Source organism: Fringilla coelebs (genome assembly GCF_963513975.1).
Source record: "Fringilla coelebs genome assembly, chromosome: 1".
NCBI lineage: Eukaryota > Metazoa > Chordata > Aves > Passeriformes > Fringillidae > Fringilla > Fringilla coelebs.
In genome coordinates this window covers 9,131,763-9,148,548 of record NC_140028.1, presented here as the reverse complement: position 1 = coordinate 9,148,548, position 16,786 = coordinate 9,131,763, and the positions used below count along the sequence as shown (strand labels likewise).

The window sequence follows — 16,786 nt, the reverse complement described above, 5'->3', positions numbered from 1 at the left end:
CAAAATGAGTATGAGATACTCATTTGAATCTAGAAACTTAAGAGGCTGTACAAAGCTTTCCTATAAAACTAAAGAGAATATTCCATATTCATTGTCTATTATCTGCAATGCCAAGGAAGCTTACTGAGAAATACCTTGAGGTAGGTGCTGTTTAAGTTCAAATAAAATGTTACACCCACAGATGATACAGGATAATTTTAGACATTTTGATGCAGTCAAAGAGTAACATTTTATACTAGGAAGATTCATCTAAAAAAAGACTCCCAAGCAGTGCTGAGAAGTCACCTTCTGTGGGTTTGCATATACAAGCACTTAAAATATTACTTATTTTACTTAATTTTAACTGGAATTCTTTCAGACAGGCTAAGCTCTGAGTGCTGTGCAGTATGCTTTCATCTTTCCTCCCCACACACCCACCTTTGCAATGCTGTTGTATTTTAGGGAATCTGTGTCAAAACAGCAATGGAAATGACAGTCCTACACTGTCTCCTGTACCTTCTCTGTGCTGAAAAAGGTGCCCATCTCCCTAGATCAGAGTCTAGGTAGTACAGGGGAAGGAAAAAAAGGGAGCATGAGTGGCACAGCAGTTGATAAAGCTGGAGTTTTGTGGTACTCATGGTGGATTATATACAAATTGTCACACCTTTTAAAATTCTAATCATGCTGCACTTGTAAAGTTATTTCTTTTATCTAACATGGTTCCTGAGGCTCCTCCATTATTAAAATCTGACAAGCTAGCATTGTTGTGGTAACTCCTGAAACACTGATGTTTTCAGAGGCAACAGGATTTTCATATGGCCAATTTTAGATTTCATTCAAATCATTTGCCATCAAAAGATAAATTACAACTATGATGTTAGCATGTTCATTTGACTACTGATATTACAATTTGCAATTTTCTATAATACTCTAAAGCTTTTATGATGCTTAAGTAAACTGAATGCTCTTGGTTGACACTTTCAAATGTATTTAACACACAAGCTTGCACTGCAGAACTGAAATTATGTTTAAGGGTTTAGTGTACTGGTTTCTGCAGTCTAAAATTAAAGATGCATAATGTTAATGTAAATGAATGAATCCTCACTTAAGTTCCTACAATGTATTTTGTGAGAGGAAAAGGTTGCCATTTGTAGGTCCAGTGACTCTTGGTAAGTAATGGAGGTACCTCAGGGGGAGCTGTTTGCTTCCTTTCTGAAACCTGTGTTCACTGTGTGCCCACAGGGAGGGGCTCAGCAGTGTCCTGTCCATAGTAATGATGGAAGACACTCAGGCTGAGGGTGACCAACTTCTACAGTGTCTATTTAGAGGTAACTGTGTGGGTGATAATGTTCTAATCTGTTCACTCAGACATTTTTTTTCAACTCACCAACCATCTGTTTGTGCAGAAGTACTGGAGTTTCATTTAATTATCACCCACACAGTATGGACTCAGTAGTGGGCAGGTGAATGAGATCATTAATCTGAGCAATATTACAAAGATTCTGTCTAAATTTTTTTAGTGGTTTCACAGCCTTTGGTCATTGTTAGCAATACATAGTGTTTTGTCAAAATGTGGTAGGTAACAACTTAACTGAATATTAGCAGCTTTTGTGTTTGCCATATAAATATTTACTAATATAGTGGTCAGTACTGAGTGAACAGATGATGATCTATGGTTCTGCTATAAGAGAATAGAATATGTTATTCAGAATTCTGGTTTGATGCATATTTGAAATGCAGTTCTTGCCTATTTCAAGATTGTGACTCGACTTGTGAATGTTTTAATACTAAGGGTAGATACAGTAAAGAAAAGGTGAATATTAGTAGTATAATCAATTCATTTTGTCTTATTTCAGCAGAATAGGCCCCCCATCCTCTCCTGCAGTAGGAGTGAAAGAAGAAAATCCCTCTGTGCTGGCTGAGAATTGTTTCAGGGAACTACTAGGACGAGCAACCTATGGAAATATGAACAATGCTGTCAGACCAGTTTTTGCGTAAGTTGAAAATTTGTGGAAGATCTTAAGAGGTTTTCTTTATTTCATCCTTAACTCTGTTGCGTTAAATTTTTTCCTACTTTTCAGCTCAAAGGTTTCCATTCACGTTTCTTTAAAAAATTGCCCCTCTTTTAATCTGTCCTCTTCTCTCTCCTCTGTCTATAAACTTGAAGGCAGTTATGGAGGAATGCATGTCCCGTTTTACTGATTTTTACAAGTGAAATACAGTAGCTTACATGAGTTGTTGCTTCAGCTGGCGTTTTTTTTCCCAATATGAAACTTTGTCCAGGCTATTAATGTCCCATAGATGAGTGTTGCAATCAGTGGAGAGACAAACCAAGTAAAGTACAAGTAGCACAAAGGAATACTGTGCCCCATAAAGTTAAAATTTATGTTTTCCTGCCATTTTCTTCCAGGACCAGTTTCAATATTCTTTGATTGATATCTTTAACAACTCATTTAGGAGTGAGAGGCAGATATGTACACAGTATGCACATTATGCACAAAAACACACACTATAAATTATATCTCTTGTATTAACACTCAGTAATATCACTTTCAAACCCTGGCTTTTCCTGGTGATGAGGAGGCCTGCTTGCTTCTTCTTGTAGATTTTTCAAGGTACATCCCAGGTACAGGAATACATTCTCTTCGATAGCCTAGTTATTCCCACAGAGATTAAGCATTTTATTTATACACTGAATGACCTTCAATCTATCAAAAGCCATTTTCAAGTTACTAGTTACTACTAAAAAAAAGATAGGGTTGGTGTTGAAGGCAGAAAACTTTTGTAACCCCTTGTTTATCCTGAAAAACATTGACTACAAAGAGCTGTACCATTCCCTTAATTTCTGTATGTATATGTTATACCAACCTGGGAGGAGTTTCTGTTGCAAAGTTGAGTGTTTTATTAAAAAAACATTCTTTCCTAGATTTAAAATTTGCATTCTTCCAAAATACCTATGATCACAGTGAGCACCTCATTACTACACAGTCTGGATGGACTACTTGGTACTACACTGCAGCTGCTTTCTGACCACTTCTTAGTTCTTTTAGTGGGTTTATCTCAAAACTTTATCATCATTTGCAGTGGTTTGAGTCTTTTGAATCATTTTAGTATCAGGGAAATTTCCTATGAATAATTCCTGATTCCAGAGATAGAGGTAGTTCTTGGTTTGTGATTTGAGAAGGTGTCATAGCTGCTTATCCTGTGGCTAATCTAAAACCTAAAGCCTCTAAAGTTTATTTCCAGCCTATTTTCATTTCTTACATGCTGTGACTGTAAGGAGCCAGTTGGTCTGTGTGCACCTCAGCGTGCCACGTGCTGCATTTGTGCACTGAAATGAGTAGATAATGACCAGTTACTCAGAATGTTATCTCCTCTATGAATAGAGAGTCTTTGTAGTCGCCATTTTTGTGTTCCACTTTGAGGGCAAATTGCCAAATATGTCTTTTTAGAAATGACTGCTGTAAAGGTTTAGTATTTTTGAAGAACAAGAGATGCAGAAACTGCAGTTTCAAGCTGTTTTTCCTAAACAAAAAGGGAGTGCTCTAATTAGCTTTACTTTGTGAATGACAGAACAGTTAGAATGAAAGTTTGAGATAGAGATTCTATTGCACTTTATTGGACTGAAAAACCTGACTTACCTTCTGATTAGAAAACAGTTTCTTCTAACAATGTTCAGCTCTTTCACAGGTTTTAAGGAAACTGGAAATATAGATAGGGCCTCTTATTACAATGCTAACATGAAGGTGCAGGTTCAGTTCTCCACCTGAAGGCTTGCTTCATGTGACACTGTAATATCAGGCAACATGCTGCCACTTCTTTGCAAAACTGAGAAAGCAGTGCTGCTTGCATCATGAAGGCAGGGTTTATTTAGTGATTGAGGGGTTTAAATATAATGAAGATAGAAATCTGCAGTCAGTCTCCTGGTATAGGTTTGGATTGACATTAATTCTCCTTGCCTTAGGCAGAAAATCTCCATAGTTATGTCAGCATGCACTAGCTAGAAACTCTCAAATAATAATTTGCAATAAAATCTTACAGATCAATCTCACTAATTGCTTAATGAAAGTCAAAAAATGTTACATTAATATTACCTGAAAAAAAATTTTCTGTTGTGTCAACAGTCAGAAGCTATTGAGACATAGTTAGCATAGATTTGCAATGGTGAATAGACAGATTCAGAGAGATCCAGAAATCTGGTGAAACTTCCCAAGTGTAACAACTGCATTTCCATTCTTGTCAGTTATCACATCACGTGTGAAGGGGTTTGGAATATTAACAGACTGGTGTTCAATATTCTTTCAGCAAACATGATGAATATTTTATATATTCCCATACATGCATGACTCAGTTATGCTTTCTGATCCTTGGTACCAATTTATCATGATTGCTTTAAGGATTACTTGCATGTGTGGCACTGAGAAAGAATTCAGGGATCATTAGTGGCACTCTCCCCAGAAACTTGCATTATTGGTTCTGCTGTTCCTTTGAGAGACCTAATTGTCCACATATGTACAAAGATCTCAGTGGAAGGCAGAGTTTGGTATTTGTTAATCCAGCAATAGAATGTTTTGCAACCTTCTGTAGATATTCTTTATTGAAAGAAATGTCATTTAAAAAAAAAAAAAGAGTTAAGGTGTGACTTGATTTTAACTGAAGTAAATGTACCATGCTAAAAATACCCTTTACTGTCTTTTGCAAAAACAAAACTACCTTGAATACACTTGTTACAGTCAGTAAAATGCATCATCTACAGGAATCTAATCCTACTGTCCTTAGGAGGAAAATTCCAGTATACAAAGTATGCTGCCCACTGAGCTGTTACACAAAGCTTTAGCCAAGTCTGTCGTCTTCCCCCTGCTGTCTTCTCAGCAGTTCATCTACCTGAAGTAGCTAATACTTGGCCTTTCTGGCAATATAAAACTGTATGTCTTGTTTAGAGAGGAATTTTTTGTTTGTTTGATATGGGATGCGCTTGACCATAATCTTCCTGAATGGATCTTTGGGGCAGATGAATAGGAACTGTTGACGATAACAGAGAACACAGTGCCCTGAAAGATTAAAGGATAAGTTCCAATCAGGGGAAGATAGTGAAGAGTAGGATTTTCCATTCAGTGACACCTGTGCACAAGAAAAGCAGCTATTCCCAAGAGTCACTCAAGTTGGATATTTAGTAATGTAAATCTGCTGTTGTCTTGGCAGGCAAAAATTCCTGACATTCTTTCCTGTAGGGATTTCTGTTAAAGGTATATGATGTGTCAAGATGGCAGAATTTTTTTTTAATCTCTGCAATGGTGTGCAAGATAATTTAGGGCATAGGAGATGCTTTGTGTCATCTGGTTTAATCAGCCTTGAAGGAGACCTTTGTACAGGTGATTGGGCTGGGAGCAGCTGCCCAGTGAGGGAATTGAGATCTCCAGATTGTAGTCAGACTAAGTTACAGCATCCAGGCAGTCCTCCTGTGTTCACAGTGCTGGCTTCTTTCACCTCCAGAGCTTTTCACTTTGTTGTTTCAAGCAACTTTGTTTCCTAAGTTCTTTGAGAAAAGGGAGAGCAGTAATGATTCTGTAGCTGAGATACCTGTCGAGGAACAGAACTTGAATTCATCTTCTGTTACAAAGTTTTTTTGTTGATTTGGTATATTTGCTATTCACTGGTGAATTTGTTTGTGGATTTTAAAAATTTTTTTAAAACCTAAATCATATGAATTAAAATGCATTCAAAGTTACTTTTTCTTCAATCTTCTAGACTGAAAAAACACAGTTATTTTTTTAATGCTTTTTCAGGGACACAGATCTCTTTTTTGCAAAAATCTGTGGGCCCTACTCATAGCTTTCAACATTTCTGCTTAAGCAGATTGTTTTGTATTTGCTTGAAACACAGATAATTTTTTTTCTCATTTGTGGTTCCTATTCCATTTAAAGAGAAACTGGCGCATTTTTATTGAGATTTTGTTTTGATCGTTCTTGCAGTAGATGTTGAAATGCTTCAGAGTATAAAGGCATATACACACGAAGAACACCTCTTTTTTGTTTTCCATATATTTTATTTCTGAAACCACCATGAAAACAAAAATATTTTTCATAGTTTCTATTCTGGATGGAGCATTCAGTCCTAATTATTTTCCAGCTTGTAATTCAAACCAACTTTACTTATCCTCTGTAAAATATAAATTTTCAAGGTGTTACAACCTTCAGCAGATCCCTTTCATGTAGGTAACCATCTAATGTCCCAGCGCTCTGTGTGGAAACAATGTATTCTTAACTATATATGTTTCTAGGTTCCTTTAATTTCCAGAACAGGAATTTCTTTTCAGCCAAATGTTTTGTGATCATATCCTAAACCTAGAAAACATGTGCTTTTCTGCCGACCTGGTTCATAAGTCATTGTATAGAAGTTTTAAGTTAGTAAATAATCCTTTAGAGGTGAATTTTGAGAAAATTCATAAAATACCATTTACTATATCTGCAGAATGTAATTATTTTGTTATATCTTAATTTTTGCTTACAGGCATTTAGACCATCATAGACTATGGGATCCTAATGAATTTGCTGTTTCCTGCTTTAAAATCATCATGTATTCTATACAGGTAGGATTTTCTCCTGGATTTTTTTCCTAGCATACATGTTTCAAGCACATGAGAGAGGTTTCAGTGCTTATCTCACCATGCTAATGGTAGACAGTAGATGAAGTCAAAGAATCCAAAAGATTCAAGGGAAGGTAGTGGGGTGGTTCTTCTCCAGAGCAAGGAGCAGGGTGCTGGACATGATGCCTGACAAAGAAATATCTCAGGTTGGTTATTTTCCATGCCAATACAGCTGTTCTGGTTTTCCAACCCAAGAGACCAACTTCACATGCAACTGTTGTGCTGAGGATTTTCAATAGTGGAAAACCTGTATTATGGCGTTAAGCTGAAGGAGGGAAGGTAGAGATTGGATATTAGGAAGAAATTCTTTACCTGAAGAGGAGTGAAGTACTGCAACAGCTTGTACTGGGAAGCTATGGGTGCCCCATCCCTGGAAGTGTTCAAGGCCAGGTTGGATGGGGCTTTGAGCAACCCAGGTTGGATGGGGCTTTGAGCTGAGGGGACTTTGGACAAGATGGTCTTTAAGATCTCTCACAACTCAAGCCATTCTATGGCTCTCATTGTCTGCTGTAAACCTCAAGGTATTATTCTTTGATTGCATCAAACACAGATGCCCAGAAGATAAAAGTGTAAAATTCCAGGTTTGTGGGAGACAGCTGAGTTTTCTCACCATTTACATCAATAGTGCTGAATTCTTTGAACTGCAGTTAGCTGAGTGAGGGTCAATTTCATGCTTCCTCTGTGTTCCTGGATATTTTAAAGGACTCTTTTGTACACTGGGCTGGCTGAATGAACCTGTATTTCTTCATCTGCCATGGCAGTTTTTTGAATCTGTATTTAGTCATGAATTGATTGTAATTTTGATAAATTTCTGCATGAAAATGTTGCGGAATGGGAACGTGGTCATGACCGTAGCTGAGTGATGTATGAGCTTATTCTTGTTAAAGTCACAGATGAAGATTTGCTGTCTGTTTTCTTAATAGGCACAATATTCCCATCATGTAATACAAGAAATCCTTGGACACCTTGATATCCGCAAAAGGGATTCACCACGAGTTCGTGCTGGCATTATTCAGGTTCTTCTGGAAGCAGTTGCAATAGCAGCTAAAGGATCAATAGGTAAGTTGTATTAAATTAAAGGCATCTGGTCAAAGGATAAATTTGCAGGGTAGTGCTCATTTTCACTTTGATTTCAGACTGATTGGAAATATTTTGAGAAGGTTTTGTGTATAATTTTTTTTTCTTTTGTGCTGGTAAATGCTTGAAGTCTTACTTGGTTTGCAATTACTCCAAGCATATACACTTGGTTATTTGACTCTTATATAATCCTTTGCATTGAAAAAATGATTGAAAAAATTGTGAAAGGCAGGTATTCCTGTTTGGAAAGAAATCATAAAGTCTGAGAGAACTGTGTGTCACTACAAAATATCAAGAGCACTGTTGCTTTGTGATACAGCTGTGACCTGAGTATTGCAGGAGTAGAATGGTCTTTGAGAAATGTTACCTTATTGACTGTGAAGCAGCTAAAATAAGGTGAACTAGGTCATTTAAAATTAGGATAGTTCCTCGAAATAAGAGTAGTTATGAAGAGATGTACACTCTAGTGCTCTTTTCCTGTTGTTTTTTGGTGTCCTGCTGAAATATTATTGTTTTGCTTCATTAGCTTGAGCCTGAATGTGTCCTTCATATTTATATGAGACCCACTTGCATGCACAGACTTGTGAAATCTTTTAGTGTTTGACGAAAAGAGCTCATGATTAGATCCAATCTGGATTTTAGTTACAGGTTTTGAAATAACTGAAGTTCAGGGGCAATACCTCCAGTTAAATCCATTACTGATGCTTAATTTCAGCAACCACTTCTGTTTTGTATCTGAAACTTGCATGGTGAGTTGACTCTGGGCTGTTTGCACTCCCCTTTCCCACAGGACAGGGACAATGTAGAAAGAAAGTGAGAAGTTTCATGGATCAAGATAAAGACAGTTTGATGGGTGGAGCAAAAGCTGCAAGCACAATGAAAATCAGGTTACCTCCATCCTGACCAGACCCAGTAGTGGATTATAACAGATCATGCATACATTCCTGACTGTATTTCCTGGTTCCAAGTTAATTTCTAATGTATCAAAGTGGAGGCACACCTCAAAAGTTTTTCTCTAGTCATGATGCCTCAAAGACTGTAATACACTTTGTTCTCTTCACCATCCTACTCTCATTACTTGTGAAAATGGATTGAAAAGCCCAGTTTTCACTTTCTGCAGACATCTCCCCCTTGACAATTGCAATCACTGTTATTTGTTGTTTCCAGGCCCAACAGTTCTGGAGGTTTTTAATACCTTGCTGAAGCACCTGCGCATTAGCGTTGACTTTGAGCTGGGTGACAGGCGCAGTTCCTGTGAAAGCACCACTTTAAGCATTAGCTCCAAGGAGAGTGATGAGAGGATTGTCCAGAATGCAATTATTCAAACAATTGGTGAGTAATACAATTGGCACAGGCTCACTTAAAAGTTCGCCCCTTTTCACTCTTCCCCAATGAGATGATATTGGACCCGCTTGAATCATGAAGGAATACTACCAAGTGTGGTTTCTCTGATTGTGTTTGCCTCTCATCTCAGGCTTGCTTTATGTGTTTGATTTTTGAAAGGTTTTTCTTTTAAGCGTTAACTGAACACATAGCCAGGAAGGTTATGAAAACTAAAAATGTTGATGGACTTAAAATTAATTTTAATAATATTATTATGTGGCCCTTGAAATGTAGAAATCTCTATGTTTGGTACAGAACTGCTATTAGTCCTTTTATGAAAATCGCTGCAAACAGTTGTTTACAGTAATACATTTTTTCATAGGTAGTGCTTTAAAATTGATAGAAATGAATGATAAACATAGTAGCAACAATGACACCTAATGGCCAGTTGTGCTACCATGACTTAGCTGAAATACATTAATGCGCAGCACTTGAAATTATTTTCTCAACAGTGTCTCCCCCTTTCTCAGATTTTCCCTTTATGACTGTGATGTTATATATTGGGGTGCATTTATGATATGCATTCCTTTTCTTAAAGAACAAGGGAGATGTAGCTTAAATGTTGTTCACTGATCTGTACCTTTGCTTGCCTTGAAGAGCAGTAGCAAGTATGTAATAAATTATTTCTCACCATTTCAGAAAAGCTTCCAAGTTAAAATGTTCAACTCCCACCAAAAAAAAAATCCCAGAAACTCCAGTACCTTTTAAAAGTGAAGCTTCTTTCTGCTGAAGTTAATGTTACACTATTTCATAGTAATTAAATAGAATATCTGGAGTTGAAAGGGACACAGGAGGATCATTGAGTCCAACTCTCTGCTCCTCCCAGGACTGCTTCAACTAAACCATGTGCCTGGGAGCATTGTCCAGATATTGCTTGACCTCTCTCAGGCTTGGTGCTGTGACCACTTCTCCGGGGAGCCTGATCTAGTGGCCAGCCTTCCTTTTAGTGAAGAACCTTTTCCTAATGTCCCATCTGAACTTCCCCCGATGCAATTGCATCCTATTTCCTCATGTCCTGTCACTGGTCACCAGAGAGAAATCAGCATCTCCTGTTTCACTGCCCCCCTTGAAGGTGTTTGATGTTCTTAGATGGAGGCACCCAAAGCATGGACTCAAGGAGGGGTTGCAGCGGTGCAGTGCAGAATGGGACAGTCACCTCAGCCAGCTGGTGATGCTGTGCCTGCTGCACCACAGGGCACAGTTGGCTCTTTTGGCTGCCAGGGTACACTTCATTCACATTGGACTTGCCATTAACCCGGTCTCCCCAATCTCTTTCCTTGGGGAATGTTGGCTGTAATGGTGTTATCTCAGTTCTTTAGGTGCGCTGGCACTGGGATGGCAGCTGTTCCCACTGGAGCTGTGTCTGGGCAGCTGCTTCATTTGTGGTGGGTGCAAAGCTGAGAGAGGACAGGGTCTTCTCTGAGTGGAAACCGTTTCTCCCTGGTGGAGCTGGCAGAGCTGCAGTGCCCTTCCTGCCAGCTGATGCCAGCACTCGGTGTATATGTGCCTGACATTACTCCTGGCCCTGCCCAGGTTCCCTGAGCCATTGAGCTCTTTCTGCTCCCATTAGGTTCCCCTGGTCCAGGAGCCCTCCCTGTACCCCATGCTGGAGTGCTCCTCTTCCCATGATGCTGGCACAGAAGCTGCTCACCTCATCACTCCCCAAGAACAGCGACCGCCCTAAAATACTTTTATGTCTCTGGGATTTCTGTCCCCTCACTTGCAATATTTATTGGAGACTTAACAGGCAAAAGTAACTATGCTGTGTGCCATGAGAAACACTTCCAATTCTTCACTAGGTACAAGTTAATAGACTGCAGATATTTAAATTTTAAATTGTTTATTTAGAGGAGAATGAAATTATGTTTTAGTATTCAAAGATGAAAGTATCATGAAAAAGACTCACTAAAATAATTCAGCAAAAATAAATATGAGATTATGCCCTAAAACAACTCATATGTTTATTCTTCATCTATTTTGACCTGTTAATACATTCCTTGTGCCTTAAAGGGTTTTCTTATAAAGAGAAGGGCCCTATATCTCTTTTTCTTCTGTGATTTTGTTCTCTTTTTATTTAGGATTTTTTGGAAGCAATCTTCCAGACTACCAGAGGTCAGAGATTATGATGTTCATTATGAGCAAAGTACCTGTTTTGGGAGCAACTTCACAATCGCTGGATCCCAGTAACCTTGGGTTTGTATATCTTACATTTTTAAATTTCAAATTAAAAATCGAGATTTTAGAATACTGATAATTTAAGACGTGAAAAACATTAAGAAAAGCGAAATGCAAATTCTAACTCTTTAGGCGCTGTATTAAATAATGTGCAGAACCAAGACAAGCTCAGTGTCAGCAATATGAAATCAACCTACAGACATTTTACTGATAAAAATTACCTGATTTGGAGTCAGTTTATTTTTCACTAAAACGCTCTCCCTGCATTTATACAATTTTTTTTCTGAAATTATGCATTTTATGGTTGTTAATTCCATAACTTTTTATATGTGGATTTTGAGAATGAGAGGAATTCAATTATAAATTGCATAATTTACAAACTATGTTTAAGGTTTGCTGTTTTTTTTTTTTTTAAATTCTGTACAAGTTGACTTCAGATTAAGAAATAACTGCAGAAATTCCATGGAATTTTGGATTTTCCCTATGTATTTGGAAATAGGAAAAAGTTGTAAGTGGGCAGACTTAATAAACATGCAATTTAAAAGTCACCCTACACTAAATACTCTTCCTTGTAACAGGAATAATTTTGTTTAAAATTATGGTTTTGCATTTCCTCAGTATGAGGAATTCACTGAAAAGGCTGCAGCTGTGCTTTCCAGATGTGCGCAGACACTTTGCACCACATAAGTGATCCCCTAATAGATTAAGTAGGAAGTCATTGTCATTCTCCAGCTTCTTGATAGCTTTTCATACAGTATCCCTGCAGCATGGGAATGCTATTCCATGGAAGATACAAGTCTGCACTAGGCAGTTGTCACTCATTGTGGAGGTATTTAAAGAACCAATCCATATGAAATTTTCTACTTGGATTAACAGTTGTGGGTGGTGGTTGTTTTTTTTATAACTGTATAATTTTTCATTTATGAGATTCTGTGTAAACATGTGCCTGAGCAGTGTGTTAGTATGATGTGCATATGTCACTCTGAGCAAAGAAGGTTTTCTGATTGTTTATAAAGTCTGGCATTACTTAGAATTTTGGTTTCAGCTGCCCAAGACATTTGAATGATACAGACAGCCAGGATTGTAGCCCATTAAGGTAGAAGTTTCCACTGTTACATAGAGGCCAGCTTTTGTGAAGAGTGTTGATCTTCCTTTATACTATTTAATGGAGAAAATGGCTTGTACCTTTTTTACTTTCCTGAAAGTATCTCTGTGAATGGAGCAATTTATTCTAAGTGCACTTTTATGTCCTAAGACCTTGCAAGAATAGTGACTAAATATCTTTAGCTATTCGGCTACTTTTAGTACCTGCAGGAGGGAAATGAAAACAGATGACGAACAGGTCAAGTAGTGTTTCATGTACCTTTCTGTGATATGAAAGCTGAGGAATCTTTCAGTTTTTCTTACTGATTTTGCGAAAACTTTTTTCCAGTCTCAAAGTTTTGGGATGTGACTTAAAGAAGAAATGTCCGCATTTATTAAAGTACTCAATTGCATTTTAGTCCAGAAGAAATTTTCAGTGCTGATTCTTGTAAAAATGACATCAAGCTCATAGTGGTCAAACACTTTAGAGATTTCTGATTAAAACATGAAGATTTATACCTGCTTCACATGTACAATTTAATTTTTTCTTCAACTGAATGTGCTCCAATTTTCAAGCCTTCCTATGAATGTGTCTTTCAGAAATATTTAATTATTGCAACTCAGTTGGAGATGATCTGTTATCATCCAGCATTCCTTCCAAGACTGCTGTATTCACTTTTCAAAAATGAGAATAATGTCTAGAGTAGAATAATATTTCAAAGATATTCAAGAAAACCTAATTTGTTGTTTTTTTTTCCAATTGTAGAGATTTGGGAACCAGGAGGATTCAAATCATGTTATTGAGATCTTTACTTATGGTAAGCCTTCTGTGATGAGTATACTATGTTATAAACACACAGTGTTCCACTTGATGTATATATTACATATAAAAGTACAGTATAACAACACTGGACTATGAAAATAAACATACATTCATATTGCATAGACCTGTAATTCTATTGTGTAATATTGTGAAAGCATTTCTCCAACTTACATTAAAAGCAGCACAAGAAATACGCCTCCACCTCTTAGAGCACTTCAGTGAATGTCAGTCATAGTTGGATCTGCAGATCCAAAAGAACATCCTTGAGTAGGTTGAGTTCTGCCGGCAATACTGGCAACATCAAAGTGAAATCACTTATCTCTGAGCCTGGAAAAGTGGTAATTAGTAGAATGGCCAGTATTTTTAAAACCACCATAGGAATGGATACCTCAGACGCAGTTGTTCTTTCCTTCCTAATGTTTCCCAAATTTCTTGTAAGGTGTGATTGAATTTTTTATCACAAATACATTTTTCAGCTTCAAAGAGTATTTCAAAGAGTAAATCTTCAAAGAATATTTCTGGAAATAGACCCAGATGGTAAAAATCAGAAGGTGGGTAGTAAAGGAGGCTCTTGCCAGTAGAATCCTGGCCCATTTTGTTGCATAAGCTGAGAACTGTTTAATGACTCAAACAGGGGAATGATTTCACAAGCTAAAGCAGAAGAATGTCCTCCTGGAAAATGAGTTTTTGTCCCTGCTTTGACATGAAACTCGTGTATGGTGTTAGGCAAATAGGTTAAACCATTCTTGGCTTATCCAAATCTGAAATCTTAGACTCTGGTTTGCAAAAGAGCTGGGCATTCACAGTTGCAATTTAGGGATAGAGAACTTCTTAAGAAGGACCTCAGGTGGTCATTTTGCACATTGTCTTCATTAAACATAGATTCAGGTATGTCTAAACTGTTCTTGATAATATTCATCTCACCAATATTAAAATTCCATTAAAACAGGTAAGAATTGTTCTAATGATTTTGTGTGTGTACAGATGGAAGGGATTTAACATTTTGGTTCGCATCTCTTTTAGAATATGGAAGTAAAATCCCATCACAGCACAAAGGTGTGAAAATCATTGTTCTGATGCTTAATAAATTAGTAATTGATAAATATTGTGGAAAAAACTTAGTATTTTACATCATGTGTTCTTTGCACAAGAATAACATTTCATAACAGTCTGTTGTCGTGCATACACAGGCAGACAGGTTAATGCTGTACAGGCAGTTGAAATCTGGCACTTCATTAAAAGTGTGCACTTAGATTTGCAGCCTTGCTGCTTGCGATATCAGTCATTTTCCATTTTCAGAATGATTGATCAGATACCTTCTAGTTCCCTGGTGCTCCTGTCAGCCATGTCCCTGGGAAGCCCTCAGCTAAGCTCAGGTTTAACCCAGAGCACCAGGGACCACCCAGTCACTCACTTACCCTGCCCCAGGGGCATGGGAAGAGAACCAGGACAGTACCAGTGGGAGAAGTGGGTTGAGATGAAGACAGTTTATAAGTAAAAAAAGGAAAGCAAGAAAAACAAAACTAAGAAATGAGAAAAAGAAGGAATAATAAAATAAAACAAAATCCCAGCTGCTCACCAGAGGCCAAATGATAGCCAGCCAGTCTCTGAGCAATGGCAGCCCTCACAAATTGCCTCCTGTTTTGCTGCTGAACATGACACATTTTAATATGGGATATTCCTCTGGAGGTGTGTAAGCCCTGCTCAGCAGTAGCCAAATCATCTCTGTTACCAGCACTGCTTTAGTCACAAATCCAGAACACAGTAGCATGTGTGCTGCTGTCAAGAAAATTGCCTATCCCAGCCAAAACCAGTAAAACACAGCACACATGTAAAAACTGTAAGGGTATGGAAGATATATAAATTATTATGTAAGCCTTGGATGACAATACTATTGCATTTATTATAATTAAATTTGGAATAATTTTGCTCCCCTCATCCTCAACAGGTTATACATACTTTGTAAAATATTTTGAGATTGTAATATTCTGGTAACCTCCATTTTAAGGGATGGTAAATTTAAAATATTTCTGGCTATTGTAGATGTTCAGCTAATTAAAATTTGAATTAGTAGTTAGGTAGAAGTTTATTTTTCTTTGTGTACCTGCAGAATTTGCTTTAGTTAAAGGTAACTGAGTGAGACAAGTCAGAGGTAGTATTAATTTTTAAAATAACACTTTGGCACCAGATTTCTAAGAAAGTGGTATTTGCTTACTTCATGGTTTGCAATAAAATAGTATCCATAAATCTTTGAGGTGTACATATAGGCCCTAATTTCTTTTATTTCACATGAGCTTACTCTACCGTATGTGAACAGCTCATAACCTGAAATGAAAAAAATCTCTATTGTAATTATTGACTGGAATTCCTATCATCTTCAATTTATGCCCTGCAACTTTTCATAGACCATATAAAAAACCATTACCTTTATTTTTTGCTTCGGGGTGTTTGTAAAGAAGGGATCCTGAAAAATCCTTTTAGCATGAGTGACTTAATTTGGAAATGTGTGCTGACATCCTTCCAAATTCATACTGAGGTCAGGAATTTTCAAAATTAATACAGTACTTCAATTTGAATCTACCTTGTGGATGCCAAAGCAATCCCACTAAAAAGTGAGTGACAGCTGCAATTAATTCTTACAATGCAGTAATGCCACATGAATTTTATTTAAAACAATGAACAGGTGACTTCAGGATACAAAGCCACAACAATAAGTAATGCACTTCCTGCCCCCTTTCTGGACCCGTTGCTGTCTCCTTCACTCATGGAGGACTCTGAGCTGAGGCAGCTGGTGCTGGAAATCCTGCACAACCTCATTGATCGGCACGACAACAGAGCCAAGCTCAGAGGGATCAGGTACTGCTCTTTATTTTTTGCCTGTTTGAAATTCCAGTGCGTTACCTGAATGACAACTACTGTTGTTTTTTAAATGTTTTTGCTAATATGAATTATTAATGTACTGTTTTGGTAGATGCACAGTGCTCAGTGTCATTTATTCATGGCAAGAGTTTTACAGGTAAACCTCAGAGCACAGTACCTTAGATAACCATTATAAATATCATAATTTAGCCATGTAGAAGACAGAATGTTATTTTAATTTTATGTAGATTAAAAAATACATGATTGTCATAATTCTCTTTCTGGCTCTTCCTCTTCAACTGAAATTTGAATATCCTTGTTAGGCATGGATATAATTAAAATGGGAATTGGGTCAAGATCTGTTTGAATAGTTCCTGTATTCCACATTCTCCTAATTTCCAACTTTTTTTTTTTTCTGAAACAACTCATCTCTTTCATTTGTAGAATAATACCAGATGTTTCTGATCTAAAGATAAAACGAGACAAGATTTCAAGACAAGATGTGAGCTTCATGAAAAAGGTAATAGAATGAAACATCACTTTTCTATCTAGAAATAAGTAACTGAACCAGTGGTTTTGCTTTTCTTCTACAGCTGTGGCTTTGCAACAAGTCACAAAGATCAGTATCAAATTATTGTAATCAAGTTACAGTGATTTCAGTGTTGATGTTCTCTAGATACTTGAAAGATGATTCCATGCAATACAATTTTAATTTATGTCTTCAGTTAAAACCTTTATATGCATGACCTTAGAACAGCATA

The 16,786-nt window shown here is 37.2% G+C and overlaps 1 protein-coding gene across 5 annotated transcripts in view; it reads left to right on the top strand.

Moving 5' to 3' along the window:
* The window catches only part of EFR3A (EFR3 homolog A), a 75,401-nt gene that overhangs the window by 39,043 nt on the left and 19,572 nt on the right, over positions 1-16,786 (top strand). For 4 of the 5 annotated variants that reach the window (XM_084200963.1, XM_084200965.1, XM_084200962.1 and 1 more), the window contains 8 exons: positions 1,836-1,973; positions 6,490-6,568; positions 7,549-7,684; positions 8,870-9,034; positions 11,164-11,278; positions 13,110-13,161; positions 15,850-16,022; positions 16,470-16,545. In XM_084200963.1, coding sequence (XP_084057089.1) covers positions 1,836-1,973; positions 6,490-6,568; positions 7,549-7,684; positions 8,870-9,034; positions 11,164-11,278; positions 13,110-13,161; positions 15,850-16,022; positions 16,470-16,545 — 934 coding nt within the window. The remainder of the gene's footprint in view (positions 1-1,835; positions 1,974-6,489; positions 6,569-7,548; positions 7,685-8,869; positions 9,035-11,163; positions 11,279-13,109; positions 13,162-15,849; positions 16,023-16,469; positions 16,546-16,786) is intronic. The other variant, XM_084200964.1, reaches the window with a different exon arrangement.